This window comes from Verticillium dahliae, genomic scaffold (assembly GCF_000150675.1).
Source record: "Verticillium dahliae VdLs.17 supercont1.4 genomic scaffold, whole genome shotgun sequence".
In the NCBI taxonomy this organism is placed as follows: Eukaryota; Fungi; Ascomycota; class Sordariomycetes; order Glomerellales; family Plectosphaerellaceae; genus Verticillium; species Verticillium dahliae.
In genome coordinates, this window is record NW_009276925.1 from 954019 (window position 1) to 972766 (window position 18748).

Here is an 18748-nt window from a genome sequence, read left to right on the forward strand (position 1 = left end):
ATTGAGGTGAAGGTGGCAGGAAGGGAGATGGAGACGAGGAGTTGCAAGAAGATGGTTGGGGGAACGGGCGGAACAGCTGGGTGAGACGCTCAAACCAAGAGGCGACAGGCCCGAAACATAGCCTGAGGTGTGTTGCACGGCCACGGTTGCTGTCCCTGTTTCCCGACCCAGTGTAAGGGGATACGTACCCCAGGGTGGCTGGGTGCGAGAGTCACGTGAGGCACTGCGCCTCCATGTATCTTTGTGAGTCTGGCTTGCACATGATGCTGAAGGTCTCTCTCGCGAGCTTGGCGAGGCACCTACCTACCTGCCCGAACCAGAACCCATGACGTGGTCATGCAACCTTTATTGCTCCTGTTAGGTCCGTGTCGGCTGTCAAAGGCAGCAGTAGTACTATGTAGCTAATCTTCATTCAAGGGTGGCTTATCGACTATTGAATCAGGAATTTAGATGGCCTTTCAACAATTGCTAAATCTGGCATTCCGCTTCTTACGTTCTCATCTCCTGGTTTATGAAGTCCTCCCCCATCCCCCACAACCCGCTTGCAACATGACTGCAGCACGCATCTGAGACAGATTTGAAGACAACGAAGGACTTACATGACGAATTCGACTCAACAGTCAATATTGCTGCTGAGAAGACCTATTTGGCGGATGGAAAGCGGCCGGATCAACAGACCACATGGGATAGGAGGGAGAAGTTCGCGGGGCCGCCGTGAACGTCAAATGCCACTCCGAACGAACCCTGGTTTGCCTTGAGCCGGCACAGACCTCCCGCTCCTCGCGATCGTCCGTGGTCGCAACCGCTGCTTCCCGGCCAGCGCATGCAGAGAAAGATACTGCTGACTTGGCTAGGTACGCTCATGTGTGTGTCATCTGAAGACAATGTTTGTACAGGGCTGCTGGGATTGGCTTGTCACGCTTGCTTTCTTTCCCCAGAGTCACGTCGTCTTTGGAGCGTTGTCGGGTGGACTTCCACGGACCCGATCGTACCTGCCCACCACCACCCCCCCCCCCCCCCCCCCCCCCCTTTTTGTTAAAGGTTTCCCCACGGCCCCCCCCAATTTACAGTCGTTCGTATTCCGCTCGATGGCGCTGACGCAGCCGCAACCACGCCTGTTCCCTCCCTCTAGCCTTCCCTGAGCCCCTAATGGCCCATGCTCTTTCTCGCTGATTCCTAAAACGATGGAATCCTGTCCAGAAGCGGCAGTACCCAAGTCCTGTCGTAATTTCCCCCTCAAGTTACCTTAGGCACATAGGAGGGTAAAAGGCAGTCGTCGAGAGATGCCCTCCGTTTCATCAACAGTTTGTTTTGTTTGTCTGTTCCTGGGAAAGGTAGCACTCGCTTAAAAAGGGAAATCCTGTGTTGATTAGCGGCCGTTGCTTCAAATCCTCTGTTTTGCCATGACCCCATTCTCCCTCATTCCAAAGCCCTTTCCCCGATCCCAAATCACGTCCACCGGCGTCGTATGTGGTGGGGTCGTTTGGTCATTGATCCTGCCCCTAATATTGTCGCTGCCTGGAGCTGCCGAGCCGCCTCTGCCCGACACTCCGGTGCTTCTAGCTCGTATTCTTGCCTCACGCTTTGAGCTTAGGTCGACGCTTTCCCTCACGGGTACTGCCCCATTGGCAAAGCCCAACACCACAACCCACACCACCTGGGATTTCCCAACGACGCCCAGAAAGGCCATCATCCCCTGGCCTGGAAAGCGAGAAAGCTCCTCATCCCCACCTGGTTTCTGGTTAGATTCCAGCCCGTCGAGCACCCGCACCCGCACCAGCACCAGAACCCACTGGGTGACTATCCACTTGACTCGAACGGCGGCCAGCAGTAGCCGGTCCGGCGCCTCTTCCACCTTGCACCAAGGCTAAAAAGGGCTCCAATTTTGGGACCATCATTACCACGACCCAAAGACGAGAGCGGGAACTGTTTGCCCATCTGCTCATCACTCCATCATCGATCGACAAGGGGGGATAACACGAACCCACGCGCAACTCCGCCCATCCGGGTCCAGGGTGGCCATTGTGCTCGTACGTAGCCCCGTCTTGGCGACCTTCCCTAGCCGCACACGAACAGGTCAGCGCCCAGCGAAAACGCAGAGTCAGTAAGCTGGGGGCCTGCATAGCGACCGTTCCCACCTGCCGCCGCCAGCTCCATTAGACACACCCCGGCCACAACACGGCCGCGCCGGCGCTGCGACTTTGGTCATTCTTTTCTGGTTTCTGGCTTGGGGTGCCACCACACCCCCGGATTCTAATAACACCTCATGCGTCGTTCGTCTTATTCTTGTTCGGCCGTTCGTTCGTTCTTCTTGATCTTCGATCCCTTCACCTCCATCCCCCTCCTTACACGCCTCGCCGCCACGGTCTCTTTTCCTCCCCCCCCTCCCCCCTCCCGGTTCGCCTTCCCTCAACATAGTCTCTCGTTTCTCTATGCAGTTGTAATATCGTTGTCGCCGAGGGCCTTTCTCGACCCCAATCCCTCTTAATTTATCAGCCCTCCTGCACACTCCCTGCAGACCTCTCGCTCTCAGTCTGTCTTACACACAAACACCTGCGCACTCCTCACATTCAGACGTCATGACGGCATTGCGGGGCAGACCAATTGGCCAACTTGGCCGGGTCTTCACAATCGTTCTCTTCGCCCTCACCCGCGTCTCATCGGCTTATGACCTGGATCCTGATTCCGAAGGTGAGCATGGACCACTGATCGTCGTCATTTCTTTGTTGTCGTCTGCTGACGATGGATAGATTCCGTCAAGACAATTGCGAGGTCAATAGCAGAAGACACGATGGAGATCTATCGTGGCGACGAGCCTGGGCAGACACCAGGCTTGCTGCCCGACCCGCCATACTACTGTAGGTTGCCGCGACTGTGCATGTCTCGTCGGTCACAATTCTAACGGCGTTTTTCTTGTGTGCAGGGTGGGAGGCTGGTGCGCTTATGGGCACCATGATTGACTACTGGTACTACACGGGCGACGACACATGGAACGATAAGGTGGTGCAGGCACTCATGCATCAGGTCGGAGAGTTCAACGACTACATGCCCGACAACCAGACACTCACTGAAGGAAACGACGACCAAGGCTTCTGGGGACTCGCCGTCATGTCCGCCGCCGAACAGCGGTTTCCCGATCCTCCCGAGGACCAGCCTGGCTACCTCGGCCTCGCCCAGGCCGTCTTCAACACCCAGGCCGCGCGCTGGGACCCGGGCCACTGTGGCGGTGGCCTACGATGGCAAATCTTCAACTGGAACAAGGGATTCGACTACAAGAACACCATTTCGCAGGGCTGTTTCTTCGCGCTCGCCGCTCGCCTCGCTCTTTACACCGGCAACTCATCTTATGCCGATTGGGCCGAGAAAACGTGGGATTGGACCAAGGCCGTGGGCTTTATCGACGACAACTACTCCGTGTTTGACGGCGCTCACATCCCGACCAACTGTACCAACATTGTGCCGTACCAGTGGTCCTACAACGTCGGCGTTTTCATCAACGGCGCTTCTGCCATGTACAACCTCACCGGCTCAGACGAATGGAAGGAAAGGCTCGACAGCCTCGTCAACGCTACTGATGTCTTCTTCGTCGGCGACAACCGCGACATCATGCAAGAAGTGGCCTGCGAGACGGTCGAACTCTGCAACAATGATCAGCAATCATTCAAGACATATCTGACCCGTTGGCTCGCCGCCACCACCAAGTGGGCACCGCATCTGACCGACTACATCATGCCTAAGCTTCGAGCCTCATCCATCGCCGCCGCCTCGACTTGTGTTGGCGGCGACAACGGCCGCATGTGCGGACTCAAGTGGACCGAGAAGGGCAAGTGGGACGGTCTGCAGGGTGTCGGGCCGCAGATGATGGCTATGCAAGCCGCTCTTAGCAACATTGTAGCCTCGCGACCTGACCCTGTGACGGCCAATTCGGGCGGAACTAGTACTGGCGATGCGGCAGGTGGCGGAGAGGACATTGGGCGGTCAGAACCCGGTTCCAACAGAACAACGCCGATCAAGGGAGGCGACAGGGCGGGTGCGGCGATCGTAACGATCGTCTTGGTGGTTGCCTTACTTGCCGGCTTCTTCTGGCTCCTCCGGGACGAGACCTCGGACAAGACGATTAAGGAGCGATTCTTGGACTTCCGAAGTGCCCTGGCCGGAGGCGCCGGCCTCATGACATTCGTGCATCGACGGAACCGAGACGACGTAGACGAGAAGGGCGGGCCGATCGGCCAGCGGTCACGGAGCGATCTGGACTCGTTGAGGAACAGCGAGGTTCCAACACCCGTGCCCATGCAAAAGGGCCTGACGAACAGCCGGCGAGCGCTGGATGACGGAGCGACCGGCGACAAGAACGCGAACGTCATTCAGCGGGAGATGAGCGGAGGAAGTGGAAGCGGTGGCAGCGGTTGGGCCACACCAGTGTCAGAAGCCGGCCAGCGGGATTCAAATCGGTTGAGCAGGAAGAGTATGCTCTCAAGCACGATAAGCTAAGGGCGGTTGGAAATGGCCGAGCGAAGAGAAAGCAATACAGTAATCCCTCACAATGGGCACCATGCTACATTTTACATCTTGCATCAAGTTTGTTGGTAATGGAACACTCGTTTCGTCCAGACGTGTTCTCCAAACGGGAGGAGCATTACATGGGCCGGCCAGGTCAAGTTGCATATCAGGCGTTCATTTTATTTTCTTCAGGTAGTTGCGCATCGACCGGGTCTGGATGATGGGAAAGTCTCCTAGGGTTGCTCTTAGATCCTAGCTCCATACAGGGCATGAGGCGATACCGCCAGCAACCGGGGACCATCGATTGGTCCGATCGCAACTTGCCTACTGTAGCCTATCTTGTACACGTATATAGATCAACTCAGCATAAAACTGAATTGTGTAATCTAACATGCGTTTGAAAGTCTGGGCCTAGACGTACGTACCAGCATCCGAGACGTCTGGCTTTCGTGCGTGGTGTGGATTGACCAGGGGCTTAGCGTGGCACAAACCTGCATCTCAGCTGAGGAATCAAAAGCCCACGAGGTGTCTTGGTGTTGCCGTTGTCATGGTCGGGAACCTTGGTCGGGTGCTGAAAAGCACCATGCTTCTGTCGGTTGGCTTGTCTTGGATTTGTCTCAAGGGGGGGGTTGAGTATTGTCGTAACACAAGGGAATATTGGCGAAGAAAGCCAGCCGTACGGACTCTGGCTCGGTGTGCTGTCACCGACACGGCGGCATGGACGCTAGCGCACCCTGCTGCATTGCCTCGTGTCTTATCGGTTTCCGCAGCTCCGATAAGGCGAGCTCCCTCCGCCGTCATCCGCCGCAGCGAGCACTCGAACGACTTGCCATCCTCCATGACCCAAGGAGCAGAGCTGCCCTCTTCGAAACTTGCTGGCCCCGACAGCGCAGAATGACAATAGATCAGCATTCATGATGGCGGAGCCAACGTTTACGGTGTACATACGGCTGCCCATTTCCCGGGGCGAGTTTGTCGACCCCCCACCTGTGAGTTACCAAGGTACCTAGAGCAGCAAGGCTCGGGCTGCTTCACTGGCTTCTGGACGCTCATGCATGGACCATAGATCCACTGGGACGCCGTTAAGGATGACGAGCTTTGGAGCATCATCTCGGGCGCGGCCCAGACGGAGATTGACTGTAAGTGTTGACATCCATCACGCCTGTATCGAGTGCACTCGCTGACGGCACCTGTCCAGGGCATGAGCTGTAGGTTCCTTTGTCCCGACCAGCAGATGTCCGGCCTACGCTGACCCTTCGCCATGTAGAGCGGCACGATTCGATGTCACCGTTGCTTTCCTGCTCCAGCAGGTCGCCTACCTCACCGACCGACACGCCGCCCAGCTGCGAGCCCAAGTCCGAAAGGCTACGGCCGCCGCTGCCGTCAAGACTGATCCCAGTGCCAGCGGCCACGCGCGTACAGCCTCGGCGCTCTCCATTCGTCGCGACTCACCCCTCCCTCACAGCGGCGGACCCGGCACGCCCGTCACGACCTCTCTCCTGCGCCCCAACATTTCGCGCAACGCCTCCAACAGCACCGCCGTGCAATCCCCCCGTCTCGCATCCGCCCAAGCCCAGCGCCGCCGCCTGTCCTCCCTGCCCATCGAGTCCACCACGACGGCCGCTGCTGCTGCCCCTGTTGCTCGCCGCGGCGCTAAGCAGTCTGGCAGTTCGGCAGACGATGACGAAGACGACGACGACGACGATGCGTCAGAGTCCGACTCAGACTCCGACTCGCTGCCAGCTCAGTCCCGCATCATCCGCCGTCCGCCACACTATAAACCCTCCTCCCACCGCGACGGCGCCGGCGACTTTGGCGGCGCCGCCGCTGACAACGACGACGACACGGACACGGACGCAGAGCCCGCCTTCGGACAGCAGCAGCAGCATCAACAGCCCAGCAGCCAGGACCTCGGCTCCACGCTACGCGGCGACCCGGGCGCGCGCCGCAGAGCCAAAGGCAAACACACATCCACGGCGACGCACCGCTCCGAAACTTCAGACTCGTCGGCCACCAGCTCGCCGGCGTTTGCCGCCGGACCGGCCGCCGTGCAAGGCGGAGGTGACAGGTCTCGGACGCAGCAGGGCGCGGGCCACGCGGGCCCGCTTTCGCCTCGGAGGACGGCGGAGCTGAGCGGGAAGAGTCCCTCGCGAAGGGAGGGGAGCGACGGCACGCCGAGCATGGGTAGCAGCTTTAGCGATCTGGACGGTGAGTGCGGGGTTTTCTCTCTTCTTTTGCTGGCCTCTCTTCTTCTCCCTTGTGTGGTTTGCATTTCTGCCCGTCGGTGGACTGCCTCTCTCCTTATTATTCCCTCCCTCTCCTTACTACATTCTCTCCCTTCAGCTCATATAACTACACAAACTAACAAAGCCCTGCAGATGCCTCGGTCACGCAGTCAGCTCTGGAGGAGGCTCTCGCCAGCAAGATGCAGGACGGGGCCATCGGCAGCAGGTTCAGCATCAGCCAGGCGTTTAAGAGCCGCTACAGCACCAAGGGGTCCGGTCAGCGCTGAGCCTGGGCTTTGCGCTGTTTGCCATTGGGGGTTCTTGCTTTTCGCTCACGTACGAATGTTGCCGAGTGTGTGTGAACTCGTAGACCTTTTTTTTTTTGTCCTGAGAACTGGCTTTTCTGGCGATATTCATGTTGACCGGCGTTCTGGGTATGGATTATGAGGAGGGACAGGAACAGGTTTTGCGCGGGTCAGGACAGATTGTCAGACGAAATACACCACTTTGGCTATTATTGTCTGTGTTTGCCCTGCAGTGACGAATTTCTCTGCATGCCACTTGCAACCGCAATCATCCACTTGTTGCCCGCCTTCCAGTCCAGTTGGTACCGCGTTTGGGCAAAGAACTTAGCCTGCCGCAGTCTGGTGCAGCACATGATGCGCTGCCAGGCGAGTTTGTCGGCATCCTAAGGGAAGATGTCGTTTCCGTAGGCTTCTTCGTGAGATTACGACTTGGGACTGATGGTCACTGGCTCCTGTTCCTACAATCGGTCCTCTCAAGTCTTGACATATCCTGGCCATGCCCATTTCACGTTTCCACCAGGCAGAGCAGTCCGCCGACTTTCGTTGTTGAACTCGACGATACCAATCTTGAGCGCGCGGTAAAGTGGTGGAGAAGTACATGTGGCCCAGCCATCCAGAGAAACCAATCAAGTATTTGGCGCCGTCTTTGAAATCTACAGGGACATCATGCCATGACCAGCCGCAGGGTCGATGAAGGGACTGCCCAGGTAGGCCCCGGCCGTGAGGCCAGCACGCTGGCGGGGGGGGCTCCTCCATGATTTGCCATTCCGTAGGCACTAGGCGGTAGACCTAAGTACCTACCTTTGATATTCCAATGAAGCCAGACCAGGTGAAGCGCTGCACAAGACAAGGTCTGTATAGTATCATCGGACGCACGGGGTTGTACGCAGGGAGTGACGCAGGGGTACGTGACCAATAGTAGCAGGCGTGCTCACGTGTGTAATCCTGGATGCCTGTCTCACTACCTTATGCCCGATTGACTGCAGCGGCGCCCTTCACATCTAGAACTTGATCGCGTCTCTCTTCCGCCACTCTCCGACTGATGCAAGCTCTTAAAAACAAATGATGTTGCGGGCAACAACTTGCCAGTGAGAATGAGACGGGCTGCTTTGGCTGTGCGGAGAAGTCCAAGCTTTCCCTCGCATCAATTCCGTCTCCCAACAGCTCTAGATCGGGGCTTCCGCTCCTCATTCTGGCCCTCGTCAAGTCACACAACGAGCAGACCAGCGACAAAATATCTCGATGGGAGCGGGACGTCTGGCTCGGACTCCAACGTTCTTTTCCATGACATTGACGGTGCTGAACCTTTTTTCAGATATGGTCCCGGCGGCTACCACCCCGTGGCCATCGGCGATAATTTAGGGGGTCGATACCATGTACTCAACAAGCTCGGCCACGGCAGCTATTCTACCGTCTGGCTCGCTCGAGACGATACTCTCCAGCGACTAGTAGCTGTAAAGGTCTGCACGGCGGAAGCGAGCCCGCGTGAATCAGAAACCATGCTACTCTTGAAGAAGCTGAGCAAGGCTGACGGCGACAACGACGGGGGGGCCATGATACCCACACTGCTCAACGCTTTTTGCGTCGACGGTCCTAACGGCACCCATGCATGCCTAGTCACTGACGTTGCACGGTGCAGCGTAATCGAGGCAAAGCGCAGGGGGTCGTACGCACCTCTCATGCTGCCCGTCGCACGTGCGATCGCTGCTCAACTGATCCTCGCTGTTGCATACCTGCACAGCAAGGGCCTTGTCCACGGTGGTGAGTGCTGGCATCTTTTTTTCTGAGCCGCTGCTCTGCTCGACTGACTGAACCGGAATCCAGACCTTCATCTCGGCAACGTCCTGTTCAGACTGCCGCAGGACTTCCAGCTCTGGTCTGACGAGGAGCTCTCGTCGCGCTGTGGAGAGCCCGAACTCGAGCCGGTGCAGACATTCGACAATAAGCCTATCCCGCCGGGGGTCCCCTCCATCGCCACCCTGCCCATCTGGTTCCCGATGGAGAGAATCAACAAGCTGCCGCTGGCGGACGCCCACATTGTCCTCGCTGATTTCGGCGAGCTGTACCGCCCATCGCAAGAACCTCGGTTCGAGTGCTGCACGCCGGTCCACTCTCGCCCACCAGAGCACAGATTCGAGCCGGAGAAGCCAAAGTCGTTCCCCAGCGACATCTGGACCCTCGCGTGCACCGTTTGGGCCACTCTTGCGCAGCGGTCGCTGTTCGAGGGTTTCTGCGGGACCGAAGACACCGTAACGTGGATGCAGGTTCAAGCGCTCGGGAAGCTGCCCGATGAGTGGTGGGAGAAATGGGACGCGCGCTCCGAGAACTTTGCCGAAGATGGCGAGCCTCTCCGAGCCGATGATGGTCCTGTCCATACACTCGACTACCAGTTTGAGGATGCGATGCAGGAAGGGCGCAGAAGATACAGAATGGAGACTATGGGTTCGGCGGAGAAGGAGGCCCTGTTTGCCATGCTGCGGTCCATGCTGGCGTACAAGCCGGAGCAGCGTTGTAGCATTGAGCAGGTTCTTCGCTCGGAGTGGGTGACCAGGTTCGCAATGCCGGAGTACAAGGGAATGCGTACACGGGACACTATGAGGACCTGAGGCCGATGGAAAGGGAGTTGGCCTCGAGCCAGTGTGGTCGTGACTGGTGTGCTTACATTTCATATAGATGGACAATATGTGCCTCGTCCTAATTGATACGCGTCCAGTCTGGTTCATGACATCTTGATTGTGTTGGTGTGTCGTGCAGCGAGATATTTGTTCTCGAGGACGGCGCAAACAGGAGTGCTCCTCATCATGTGATGCACAGTCATGCGATATCAGAGCTTCTTGTAGGTTTATTACTCTGCACTCGTCGAAGAAAGAGCATGCAGGAACTACTAACGCGCAGTTCTGTAAGCCGGTAATAAATCATCAAGCACAAATCGAAAGAGCTGCACCACTACTCATATTCCCCAGAAACTCGGCCGTTGGCCGCAAACAAGACCAAAGTGGTTGGCAATCAATCCCAACTGAGAGTGAACACCTGCATCCCCTGCCATATTTCCCAAACCATAGTGGCGCCATAGCGTGAAAAGCTGTGCTGATTTCCTTAACCCGTTCCAAAATTATTTCTCTGGCGTATCTCTGGGCGCCCCTTCTGTGCTTCTTGGATGAGGCCTGGCGACGTACAACTACTAAAACGTAAGGGAGCCCTCTTAGGAGGACTCTTAGTGGGGTCGAGAAGTCATTTCTGTATCGGCCTCGAGATGGGCTGTGATCAATGTCAGACCATGACCAGATTCAATAGGACCCAGCTCCCGACGTACCTTTGAACAGGCGCTTGGTGATTGTGCTTGGCAGGTACGAGGCAAGCTTCATCCTGATGGGCTTGGGACGCTGAGGTAAATTATCACCCGAGGAAGCATCGTTTCTGAAGGGATCATCGGCATCGCCCTTGTGTTCAGCCGCTTCGCCAGCATGATGGGCAGACTCGACATCGTTCGCTTCTTGAGCTCGGCGTTGCTCTTTCTTGATGGAATGCATACGCCGCACAAAGATGATGGCGATAAAAAGAACGACAGCAGTGACGGCCCCGACAATGACACCAATCTCAGTCGTCTTGAGACCGCCATGGGGAGGTGGAGGAGCCTCAGAGGGGCGCGAATCTCCGGCGAAGAACGACATGATGCAGAACGTTCGGTGTGGTCTGGTGAAGGCAGGCGGTCAAATGCGCCCGCAAACAAAGTTTGAGGATCGGGTTATCTCACGAGTAGACCGTAGTCGGCAAGCCTAGATTGTGTATGTTGAGGTGATGGGGCAGCTTCTGCGGCTCATCCCTGATGCTGAGAGTGGTGGACTGCGCTCTCTCCTGTGTGTGTGGATGGAAAGGGTGAGTGTTGGGATTTTTATCTCGACCAGAGCTGTTTTGGTGGCGACTGCCGGGTTGACTGAAGATCAAGTGGCGTGGAAAATGGAAGGTGCAGAGGTTTGAATGGGAGAGAGTGTGAAGGAAGGAGTGGCATCAAAAATGGGAAACAACTTCTGCTCGGCGAGAGGACCTGGCTTAAGAATGCCAAAAGGCAAGAAAGCAGGGCGCTGGATCACTTGAATACGAGTCGTTTGTTTGGACGTGAGCTAGAAGCCGCGATCCTGATAAGCGAAATATCCATCAAATACTCATCAAGAGTAAGGCAAGGACAACGCACCTGGGGTTCCCTTTGCTCCTTCTCGCCGCGGCTGAATTTGACTGACTGGAAAGTATCAGACGACGATGGTCCCTTCTGGTGTCTGCAAAGCCCGACCTCAAGCTGGGAGAAGATGTGCCCAGCAGATTGACCAAGTATGTGTCGTCAGTGTCGGCTTTGTCGGTGAATTGGGACCCAACTATGCTTCTTGCTGCCGACTTGTCTGATATACCATTCGAGCACAGCAGCCGATCGATCTCCTTTGTGGCTTGACTGAGGTTCTCGAGTCTTGCGAGGCGCCCTGCTTCCCCCGTGAGAGGTGATTCAAGTTTGGGCATCAGACCAAGTATTTGACCGATCGAGACTGCAGAGACTCTTTGTGCAGAGAATCATTGAGTAGACAAGCTCACTGGTGTTGCACCAAAGATAGCCGAGCCACACGATTTGCTGAACGCATTCGGCTTCAGGCATACGTGCTCCCATCGCAACGGTTCACAGCCAACAGCCAACAGCCAACAGCCAACAGCCTGTCAGCCAGTCTGATCGGTACTTCCCAGAAGACTTGTCCGCCTCTCTATGACACGTACCCGGAACGCTCCCATTTCTTTGGTAAATTGCACTATGCTCGGCCTCGATGGTGATACAGCAAGCGCAGGCAGCAATGCGGCAGCCATATCGAGGCACCTGTCCCGAGACTGGTGGTGCAACGTTGCCTAGCTGGTGGAACTAACGGTTGGCTGATCTTTTGCAGGATCTGGTCGTTCTCCATCTGCAAAATCGGAGCCATGTCACACATCAGTGAATGTTGTTAAGCTGGGGGAAAGTGGCATCCCAGACCCAAAGACCGATTGTCCCAAAGACCGATTGTGGCGGGCCATCATTCGAGTCGCGACATCGCCAGGCGATTTGGCTGTCTCGGGTTGAGTACTATAGAAACGGTCAATTCGGAGGCAACATAAAGTGCATGTGGAAATCGCTCGCTTGGCACCCGCGAGGGAAGCAGCAACAAGTGCTCCGACCTGACTTGACAGCACCGAAGCGTTCGGTGTGAGTGTGACGCTGGGACGAAAACTGTCCGACACAACGCTCAATCGCTGATATCGAGGTACAGAATTTCACGACAAACACGGCAAAATCCAGACATACCAACAAGCGAGACTGCACTTGGTATACTAGGGACGAAGTGCCCCCCTGCTTCTCCAGTTGCCGATGTTACAAGGGGGTAACGTCGAGTCTGTAGAACGATCACCGGCCGGTGCCATGGCGAAACACATTTGGGACAGAGATGACGTGTCTGGGTGATCTGAAGTGGTCTTTCAGAGGGGCTCCTCTGGCTTGACAACCCGATTCAGTCCAAGGTTGGTAAGTGTTGCCTGAGAGTGTCTCTTCGTTGATGAACATGGGGGAAACACATCAAATTTTAATCAACGAAGCTATAGACCCAGTGGCGTAATTTTCGAACTGTAAGGCTCCAGGTTCTACTGCTGTTTCTGTGCGTTATTCCACAGCTAACAGGTCTGCAAGGAGCCTTATTTGACGGAAGCTGGGGAAAATGTAGGTGAACCTTCGCTATCGGAGCTCAGCCCAAAAAGGATTAGCAAACATAAGCAGTGCGGAGCACCCCGCTCTTCAGACAACCAACATCCGAACTGGTGTAATGGCTAACATTTGACGCTCTCACCGTCAGGCTCAGGGTTCGATTCCCTGGTTCGGAAATTCTTTTGCCAGCGAATGACACTTACTTTTGCACTAGTACAGAAGCTCGACTCAGTATTTATTGAGAACATCTTGCAGTGAAACAGGTCTGAAGGACAAGTGCGCAGGTACGTCGGGACGACCCTATGATTTGGACGCCCGACCTGACCGGACGGCCGAAGACGAATATCCGCGGAGACGGCATCCGGGCCTCGACTCGGCGATCGGAACTATCGGGCGTGTCATGTTTGAGTGCGGCCTTGGCCGTCTGGTAAACCTTCTTGGCGATAAGCTCGCGGTCGGACAATGGGGCAGCCCCATTATCGTACGCGGAGACGTTGGGACGGTGCTGTACGTGCGTGCAGTGGGTAGGGGGAACGAGTGATGGATGAACTTGACAGAGGGCGACTCGTGCTTCGGTTTGCTGCGCCTCGAAGTCGGCGTCCATGCGTTTTATGCTTGCTTCACTGAACAGAACGCTAACCGTGTCTTCCGACGACAGAGGTTCCGAGCCGGGCGGGTCTTCTCCATGGAGCAGCTTGACGCGGCAGTGCAATATTTGTAATGAAGTTTAGCCGATGTCGCGCTCCTCTTATGAGCAGGGATGCGTGCGTAACAGGCAAGGGTGCGAATCATCACGACCGTGTTGCTGGTGAAGTATCATGTTCATTCTTTGGAGTCTGTCTTGTTCGCCAAGCCATGGCTCGAGGGTATCCTAATCTCCTTGCGTGTCCTGATCAGACCATGATCTGATCGTCATTACTCGTCTTCGTTCGAAGTGCCATTCGTCGCGCCGCAAGATGCCGTTCAGTTTCACAGAAAGGGCTCCAGTATCTCCATCGTTCTCGTCCAGACACGCTCCTGCGCAGAGTCCTTGAGCTTCTCAAACGCGGGTTTTTTGAACTTGGCATCGCATCTGTGGTCGAGTAGGTAGAGGCCTCCTCCCCGGCGACCGCTCGTGCTCTCCGCATGGACGCCCTCAATCTTGGGCCCCCGGCCGCCAAAGTCTCCACTCGTGGCGAGGTACAGGTGCCGCTGTCCGGTCTCGTCGAAGCTGTAGCCCATGATCCAGTAGATGGGCTTCAGCAGCGCCGTCAGGGGCAGCGGCGCCCAGAGGCTGGGGCCTTTCCAGTGGCGGTAGGCGTTGCCTGTGTCGACGGCGCCGGGCCAGTCGTGGGTGAAGGACAGGCTCGCGTTGGCAGGATCGGCGGCGAGGCGGTCGAGTGCCAGGTTCGTCAGGGAGCCGACCTGGGTCTGCGAGCGGATGCCACCCCAGGCGCCGGGCTTGTCGAGGGTCATGTCGTCCACGTTGAGGGACGGGTGGAGGAGGTTGCCGGAGAGGACGCTGACGACGCGCGGGCTCGCGGCTGCGCGAAGGTTGGGCAGCAGGTGGAGCGTCATGAGGATGCGGCCAAAGTACTGCAGGGCCATGGTGACCTCGAAACCCTCGCTCGTGTCTGGAAGAGAGGGGGGCTTGTTAGCTGACTGGGGGAACGGGGGGATGACTCCTGGTCAGAGGAGACAGGCAGGCAGGTGTCATCATACCGATGCGACCCCCCGAGCGGGGCATAGCCGGCGGAGAGGAAGAGCAGGTCAATAGTTGGCTCACGCGACTTGATGTCGAGGCTGATGCGTTTCACCTCGGCGAGAAGCGAGACTTCGCCGGGCACGTAGATGAGGTCGGCCGTGGGGTTGCTGGCACGCAGTTCATCGAGAAAGGGCTTCATGGCAGATTCGGTCGATGCTCGACCAACTATGTACGCTCTCACGGGAGAGCCAATGTTGACCAGAGACTGCAACGTGGCTTTCCCAATGCCAGAGGTGGCACCGACAAAGACGGCGGTCCGCGGCACCGTCTCGTCGTTGAGCTGGCCATTGCAGGCTCGGATCTGTTTGATGGCGACCATGTCTGCGCAAAGTGTGAATGATCTGCAACAATGGCTGGATAACCTTTGGGAAAGGCCGGGAACGATTTTTTGACCCTCACTATTTGTATTATCAAGAAGGTGGCATCTTGGTCATTCTATCCACGGAATCCTTCGAGGCGTTGTTGACGAGGCGCTGTTGCCTGTCTGCCTGCCACTCAACTCATTTCGTCACTATACAACCGGCCTAAATACCCAGGCACCGACCTACACCGAGGACGTAACAGGCAACACGGTGAGTCACCGAAGCACCGACACGTCCAATGTGCGAACTGGCAGGCCTTCGGTACCGAAGATGCTGGGGTGGGTACCTAGGTACTTGCCTAGGTACCTAAGGTACCTAAGGTAGGTGCCTGGATAAGGTAGTAAGGAGGCACTTAAGGTAGGCAGGAGAAAGGGAGGGGGAGGTAAGGTGAGGAAGCGAGGAAAGAGAGAGGTAAGGTAAGGAAGACAGGGGCAGGGGCGGCCGGGTCGGTGGGGGAGGGTGGTTGTTTCGTCGCCATCCCTGGCGGGACAGCACAGGCAACAGACCATCACTTATGCAACACCCAACAGCAGCAACAACACCACTTGATCTGGCTAACACGACCGTCGCTTGCCATCACAGGCTCCGCGCATACACCGCCAGTCGGATGCTGTGCATCTGAACTTCGCTGCAACATGTCTTTCTCTATTGATGACATGTTTTGTCTCAATGAAGACCGCATCGTATCGTGAGTCAACTAGAGGCCAGGCGGCCCTCCTCGAGATTGATTCAATACGACTGGGGCGCTGGCCCAGACGCGCCACAGCCCGAAAGAGTCGTGGTTGTCATGCGGCACATTGTCCATGCCATCACGGAATGGCATCTTGGCTCTCCAGTAAACACTCAAGACCGAGACGGACGATCAAGACTGTCGCTCCACGACCCAATCAACGCCATGGAGGTGCTGCTCCGTCGTCGCATGCATTCGACAGCACAGACTGATACCGTCTCGAAGCTTGGATGGGATCGGAGGCCGGCGCTCGACAGGGGCCGGCTTCGGATGGTGGCCAGCCAGTCATCGAGCTGCTGATTCCCACCAGCAGAAGATGCTCCCTGTTTCATAGGGGTCCATCTCTGACTCTGGGTCTGCAGAAATCACCTGTTTTTTTCCTTCTTACCCATGGGTTTCCCCCGGAGTCGGCCCCCGAGTCGGTCCCCGTCCAAGTCCAAGCGTCTCGACCTCTTCCACCTTACCGTACCTACTGCTCTCACTCGAGACGACAGCCAGCCAGCCCATTCTGCTGCGCCAGGCATGCCTGCTTCTGATCCGTGCTCCTTGCCGTAGGCCGGCTTGGGCAACTCTCGCGGTTTGCTCGTCTCAAAACAACCAGCCCCGTGTGCCTGCCTGCCTGGCTTTCAAGCCTTCGTGCCTTCAGCACTCGTTTCACATGGTCGGAACTCCAGTTAGAGCTTTCAGCCATCACGTCCTGGGGGCGAGCTACCTCCAGGGGAACAGAGAGGGCCCAGGCCCAGGCTCAGGCCCAGGCCCGGCAATTCCTTCTCGTCTCTGTAGGGCAGCCCCGCCCAGGCTCCCCAACGGACGGGAAACGGGGCCACCTTGGAAAGCTTTTGAGGCTGGGGTTTTGGGGGCCTTCCACCCCCCGGACTGCTTAAGCCTTGCTAAGTGCCTGGACAAGCCAACCTTGGCCTGGCCGCCATCTGCATCGCAACCACGAGGGATCATCGACGCCTTTTTTTTCTTGGACATTCTTGGCTGCTTCTGACCGGCTTGGTATCGCAGAGCCGCATGTCTTGTTTCGCTCGATCGACTTTTCTGATGGTGGTCGATATTGTTTCCCATCATCAAGGATCGCCGTGGCGGCCGCCTCACCAGAGTCTTCCTCTGAGAAACTGAGAAACCCTCTAGACGGCTGTTACGGACCTTGGCGTTTGTGCCCCTTGACCCCTCACGCGATAGCTGGAGTGTCGGGCCTCAGCGCGTCGCAGAACAGACCTGCCGTCGCAACTTGAGTCGCCCGCTGGCCTATACCGGCAGTCTGGTTCATGCCGGGGGTCTTGCTCAGATGGTGCTGCCTTGGGAGTCCTGACCTGGAGAGGACCGTCCGAAGAAAAAATGGCCTTATTCCCCACGCAGTCTATCTCTCGTCCCTAGTCGCCCCGGTTTCAGTACTTTATGGCAGTCTTGGCAGTCTCCTCTCGGGCTACCACATCCCAGGTAGACCCTCTTCGACAACCCACAGGCGCATCCACCCCGGACGACACCTAGAACGTCCTTGACGACGTTCTTGCACCACCGCTCCCTCACGTAGCGCCCTACGCCAACCTTTTTGCTTGTGTCCTCTCATTCCGCTCTTGGGCGCCCTCCTGGCTGCTGCTTCGAAACACTGCACTTGCCTGCTGAGCAGAGTGCCCCTGTAAGTGGGCCTGACTTGGGCCAACGGGGTTATCATGATTCTTTTCACAATGTTTAGAACGCCGGCGGGATCTACTGCTCGGTAACTCATCATGCAGCCATCATTTCTATTGTTAGATTTTTGAAAGTCGATCATAGAGGATCGCGGGCCACGAGCGGTCTGCGGACCAGAGTCGTGGTATATAACCATGTATGCAACCGCCGAGACATGGTGATGATCTTGCTCCCCATCCCGCTCAACATCCTCTGTCCGCACCTTTTCCGTCTCTTCAGACACTCGTCTGTTTGTTCTTTTCTGTCTCTATTCTTTCCAACACTTTTTGTATCTCACTCTTTCAGCAGGGCCGGTCTCTGTTCCACTCGAAAACCTTCTTTTCCCGAGTCCAACCTTGATAACAAAATCTTTTTAACTTCGTCACCCGGGCTCCCACAGCTTTCTTCTTCTTCTTCTTCTTCAACATGGTTCACTACGTTTTTTCGGGCCTCGTGATGGCCGCGTCTGTGACGCAAGTGCTGGGCTCTTGCGCCTATGGCACCCACTTGATGCCTCGCGCCGAGGAGGGCGTGACGATCAACACCTTCGGCTACACCGGCGACATCGTAAGTACACCCATGCTCTCTCGCCCCATACCGTTTCACCATGGGCCACTTGCTCACACGTGTGAACAGGGCCCTCTCAACTGGGTCAACCTGGATACCGCCAACGCACTGTGCGCCACTGGCACCCAGCAGTCACCTATCGACATGACCGCAGGCACCTTCGAGCTCATCCCCGGCAGCTCTATCAACCTCCAGATCCCCGACATTGCCAACGGCACCCTCTTCGAGAACCTTGGCACCACCGTCGAGGTCGTCGCTGAAGGCGGCACGATGGAGGTCGGCGGCGTTGCCTACACCATGCAACAGTTTCACTTCCATCTTCCCAGCGAGCACCTCGACGATGGCGCCAGCCAGGCCATGGAGATGCACATGGTCTTCCAGAGCGCCGACAACCAGATCGCCGTCATTGGTACCTACATTGGTATCGACAACAACGCTGCCGGAGCCGCTCCCGCCGTGCCTGCCGCACCGGTCGTGCCCGAGGCTGCCGCCCCTGCCGAGCCCGCTGCCCCTGTTGCCCATGCTCCCGCCGTCCCCGCCGCTCATGCTCCCGCCGCTCCCGCCCAAGCTGCTCCCGTCGTTCATGCCCCGGCTGCTCCTGCTGCTCACGCCCCCGCGGCTCCTGCTGCTCACGCCCCCGCGGCTCCTGCTGCCCACGCTCCTGCGGCTCCTGCTGCTCACGCCATCCCCATTGCTCAGGACCCTGCCGCCGTCGCGCATGCCCCCATGGCCCGACGTGTCCTCGACAAGGTGCTCAGGCGCGAGACCGCCCGCAACCAGCATGCCAAGCGTGCCAACACTGTGGCTTCGCCTCTTCTCGAGACTGTCCTGGTGTTCTGTTGGTCACATTGCCACAAATGAGACAAGACACTCGCTCTTCCGTGCCACTCGGCATGACTGCGTGTTGCTTGTCATCCTTTGACTGGGT

General features: G+C 57.0%; 6 protein-coding genes and 1 non-coding gene across 7 annotated transcripts; 5 read left to right on the forward strand and 2 right to left on the reverse strand.

The window, feature by feature from the left end:
- Positions 1-2381: 2381 nt before the first annotated feature.
- On the forward strand, positions 2382-4491 carry VDAG_02649 (mannan endo-1,6-alpha-mannosidase DCW1; the record flags this gene model as incomplete). The annotated part of the gene is made up of 3 exons (XM_009653302.1): positions 2382-2691; positions 2751-2858; positions 2924-4491. Exons 1-3 carry the CDS (start codon positions 2580-2582, stop codon positions 4489-4491), a joined length of 1788 nt encoding a protein of 595 aa, XP_009651597.1. The 5' UTR covers positions 2382-2579.
- Positions 4492-5417: 926 nt separating this feature from the next.
- Positions 5418-7172, forward strand: VDAG_02650 (uncharacterized protein; the record flags this gene model as incomplete). The annotated part of the gene is made up of 4 exons (XM_009653303.1): positions 5418-5489; positions 5567-5639; positions 5707-6708; positions 6844-7172. The coding sequence occupies 4 exons, from the start codon at positions 5418-5420 to the stop codon at positions 7170-7172; spliced, it is 1476 nt and encodes a 491-aa protein (XP_009651598.1).
- Positions 7173-8529: 1357 nt separating this feature from the next.
- VDAG_02651 (protein kinase domain-containing protein) lies at positions 8530-9636 on the forward strand (the record flags this gene model as incomplete). The annotated part of the gene is made up of 2 exons (XM_009653304.1): positions 8530-8791; positions 8855-9636. 2 exons carry the CDS (start codon positions 8530-8532, stop codon positions 9634-9636), a joined length of 1044 nt encoding a protein of 347 aa, XP_009651599.1.
- Positions 9637-10244: 608 nt separating this feature from the next.
- Positions 10245-10701, reverse strand: VDAG_02652 (uncharacterized protein; the record flags this gene model as incomplete). The annotated part of the gene is made up of 2 exons (XM_009653305.1): positions 10245-10288; positions 10344-10701. 2 exons carry the CDS (start codon positions 10699-10701, stop codon positions 10245-10247), a joined length of 402 nt encoding a protein of 133 aa, XP_009651600.1.
- Positions 10702-12844: 2143 nt separating this feature from the next.
- VDAG_20099 lies at positions 12845-12916 on the forward strand. The gene has a single exon. It is a non-coding gene; the product is annotated as a tRNA-Glu (tRNA).
- Positions 12917-13709: 793 nt separating this feature from the next.
- On the reverse strand, positions 13710-14832 carry VDAG_02653 (uncharacterized protein; the record flags this gene model as incomplete). The annotated part of the gene is made up of 2 exons (XM_009653306.1): positions 14442-14832; positions 13710-14353 (listed from the first exon to the last, which is right to left on the reverse strand). Exons 1-2 carry the CDS (start codon positions 14464-14466, stop codon positions 13710-13712), a joined length of 669 nt encoding a protein of 222 aa, XP_009651601.1. The 5' UTR covers positions 14467-14832.
- Positions 14833-17679: 2847 nt separating this feature from the next.
- On the forward strand, positions 17680-18681 carry VDAG_02654 (carbonic anhydrase; the record flags this gene model as incomplete). The annotated part of the gene is made up of 2 exons (XM_009653307.1): positions 17680-17820; positions 17890-18681. 2 exons carry the CDS (start codon positions 17680-17682, stop codon positions 18679-18681), a joined length of 933 nt encoding a protein of 310 aa, XP_009651602.1.
- Between the last annotated feature and the right edge of the window lie 67 nt (positions 18682-18748).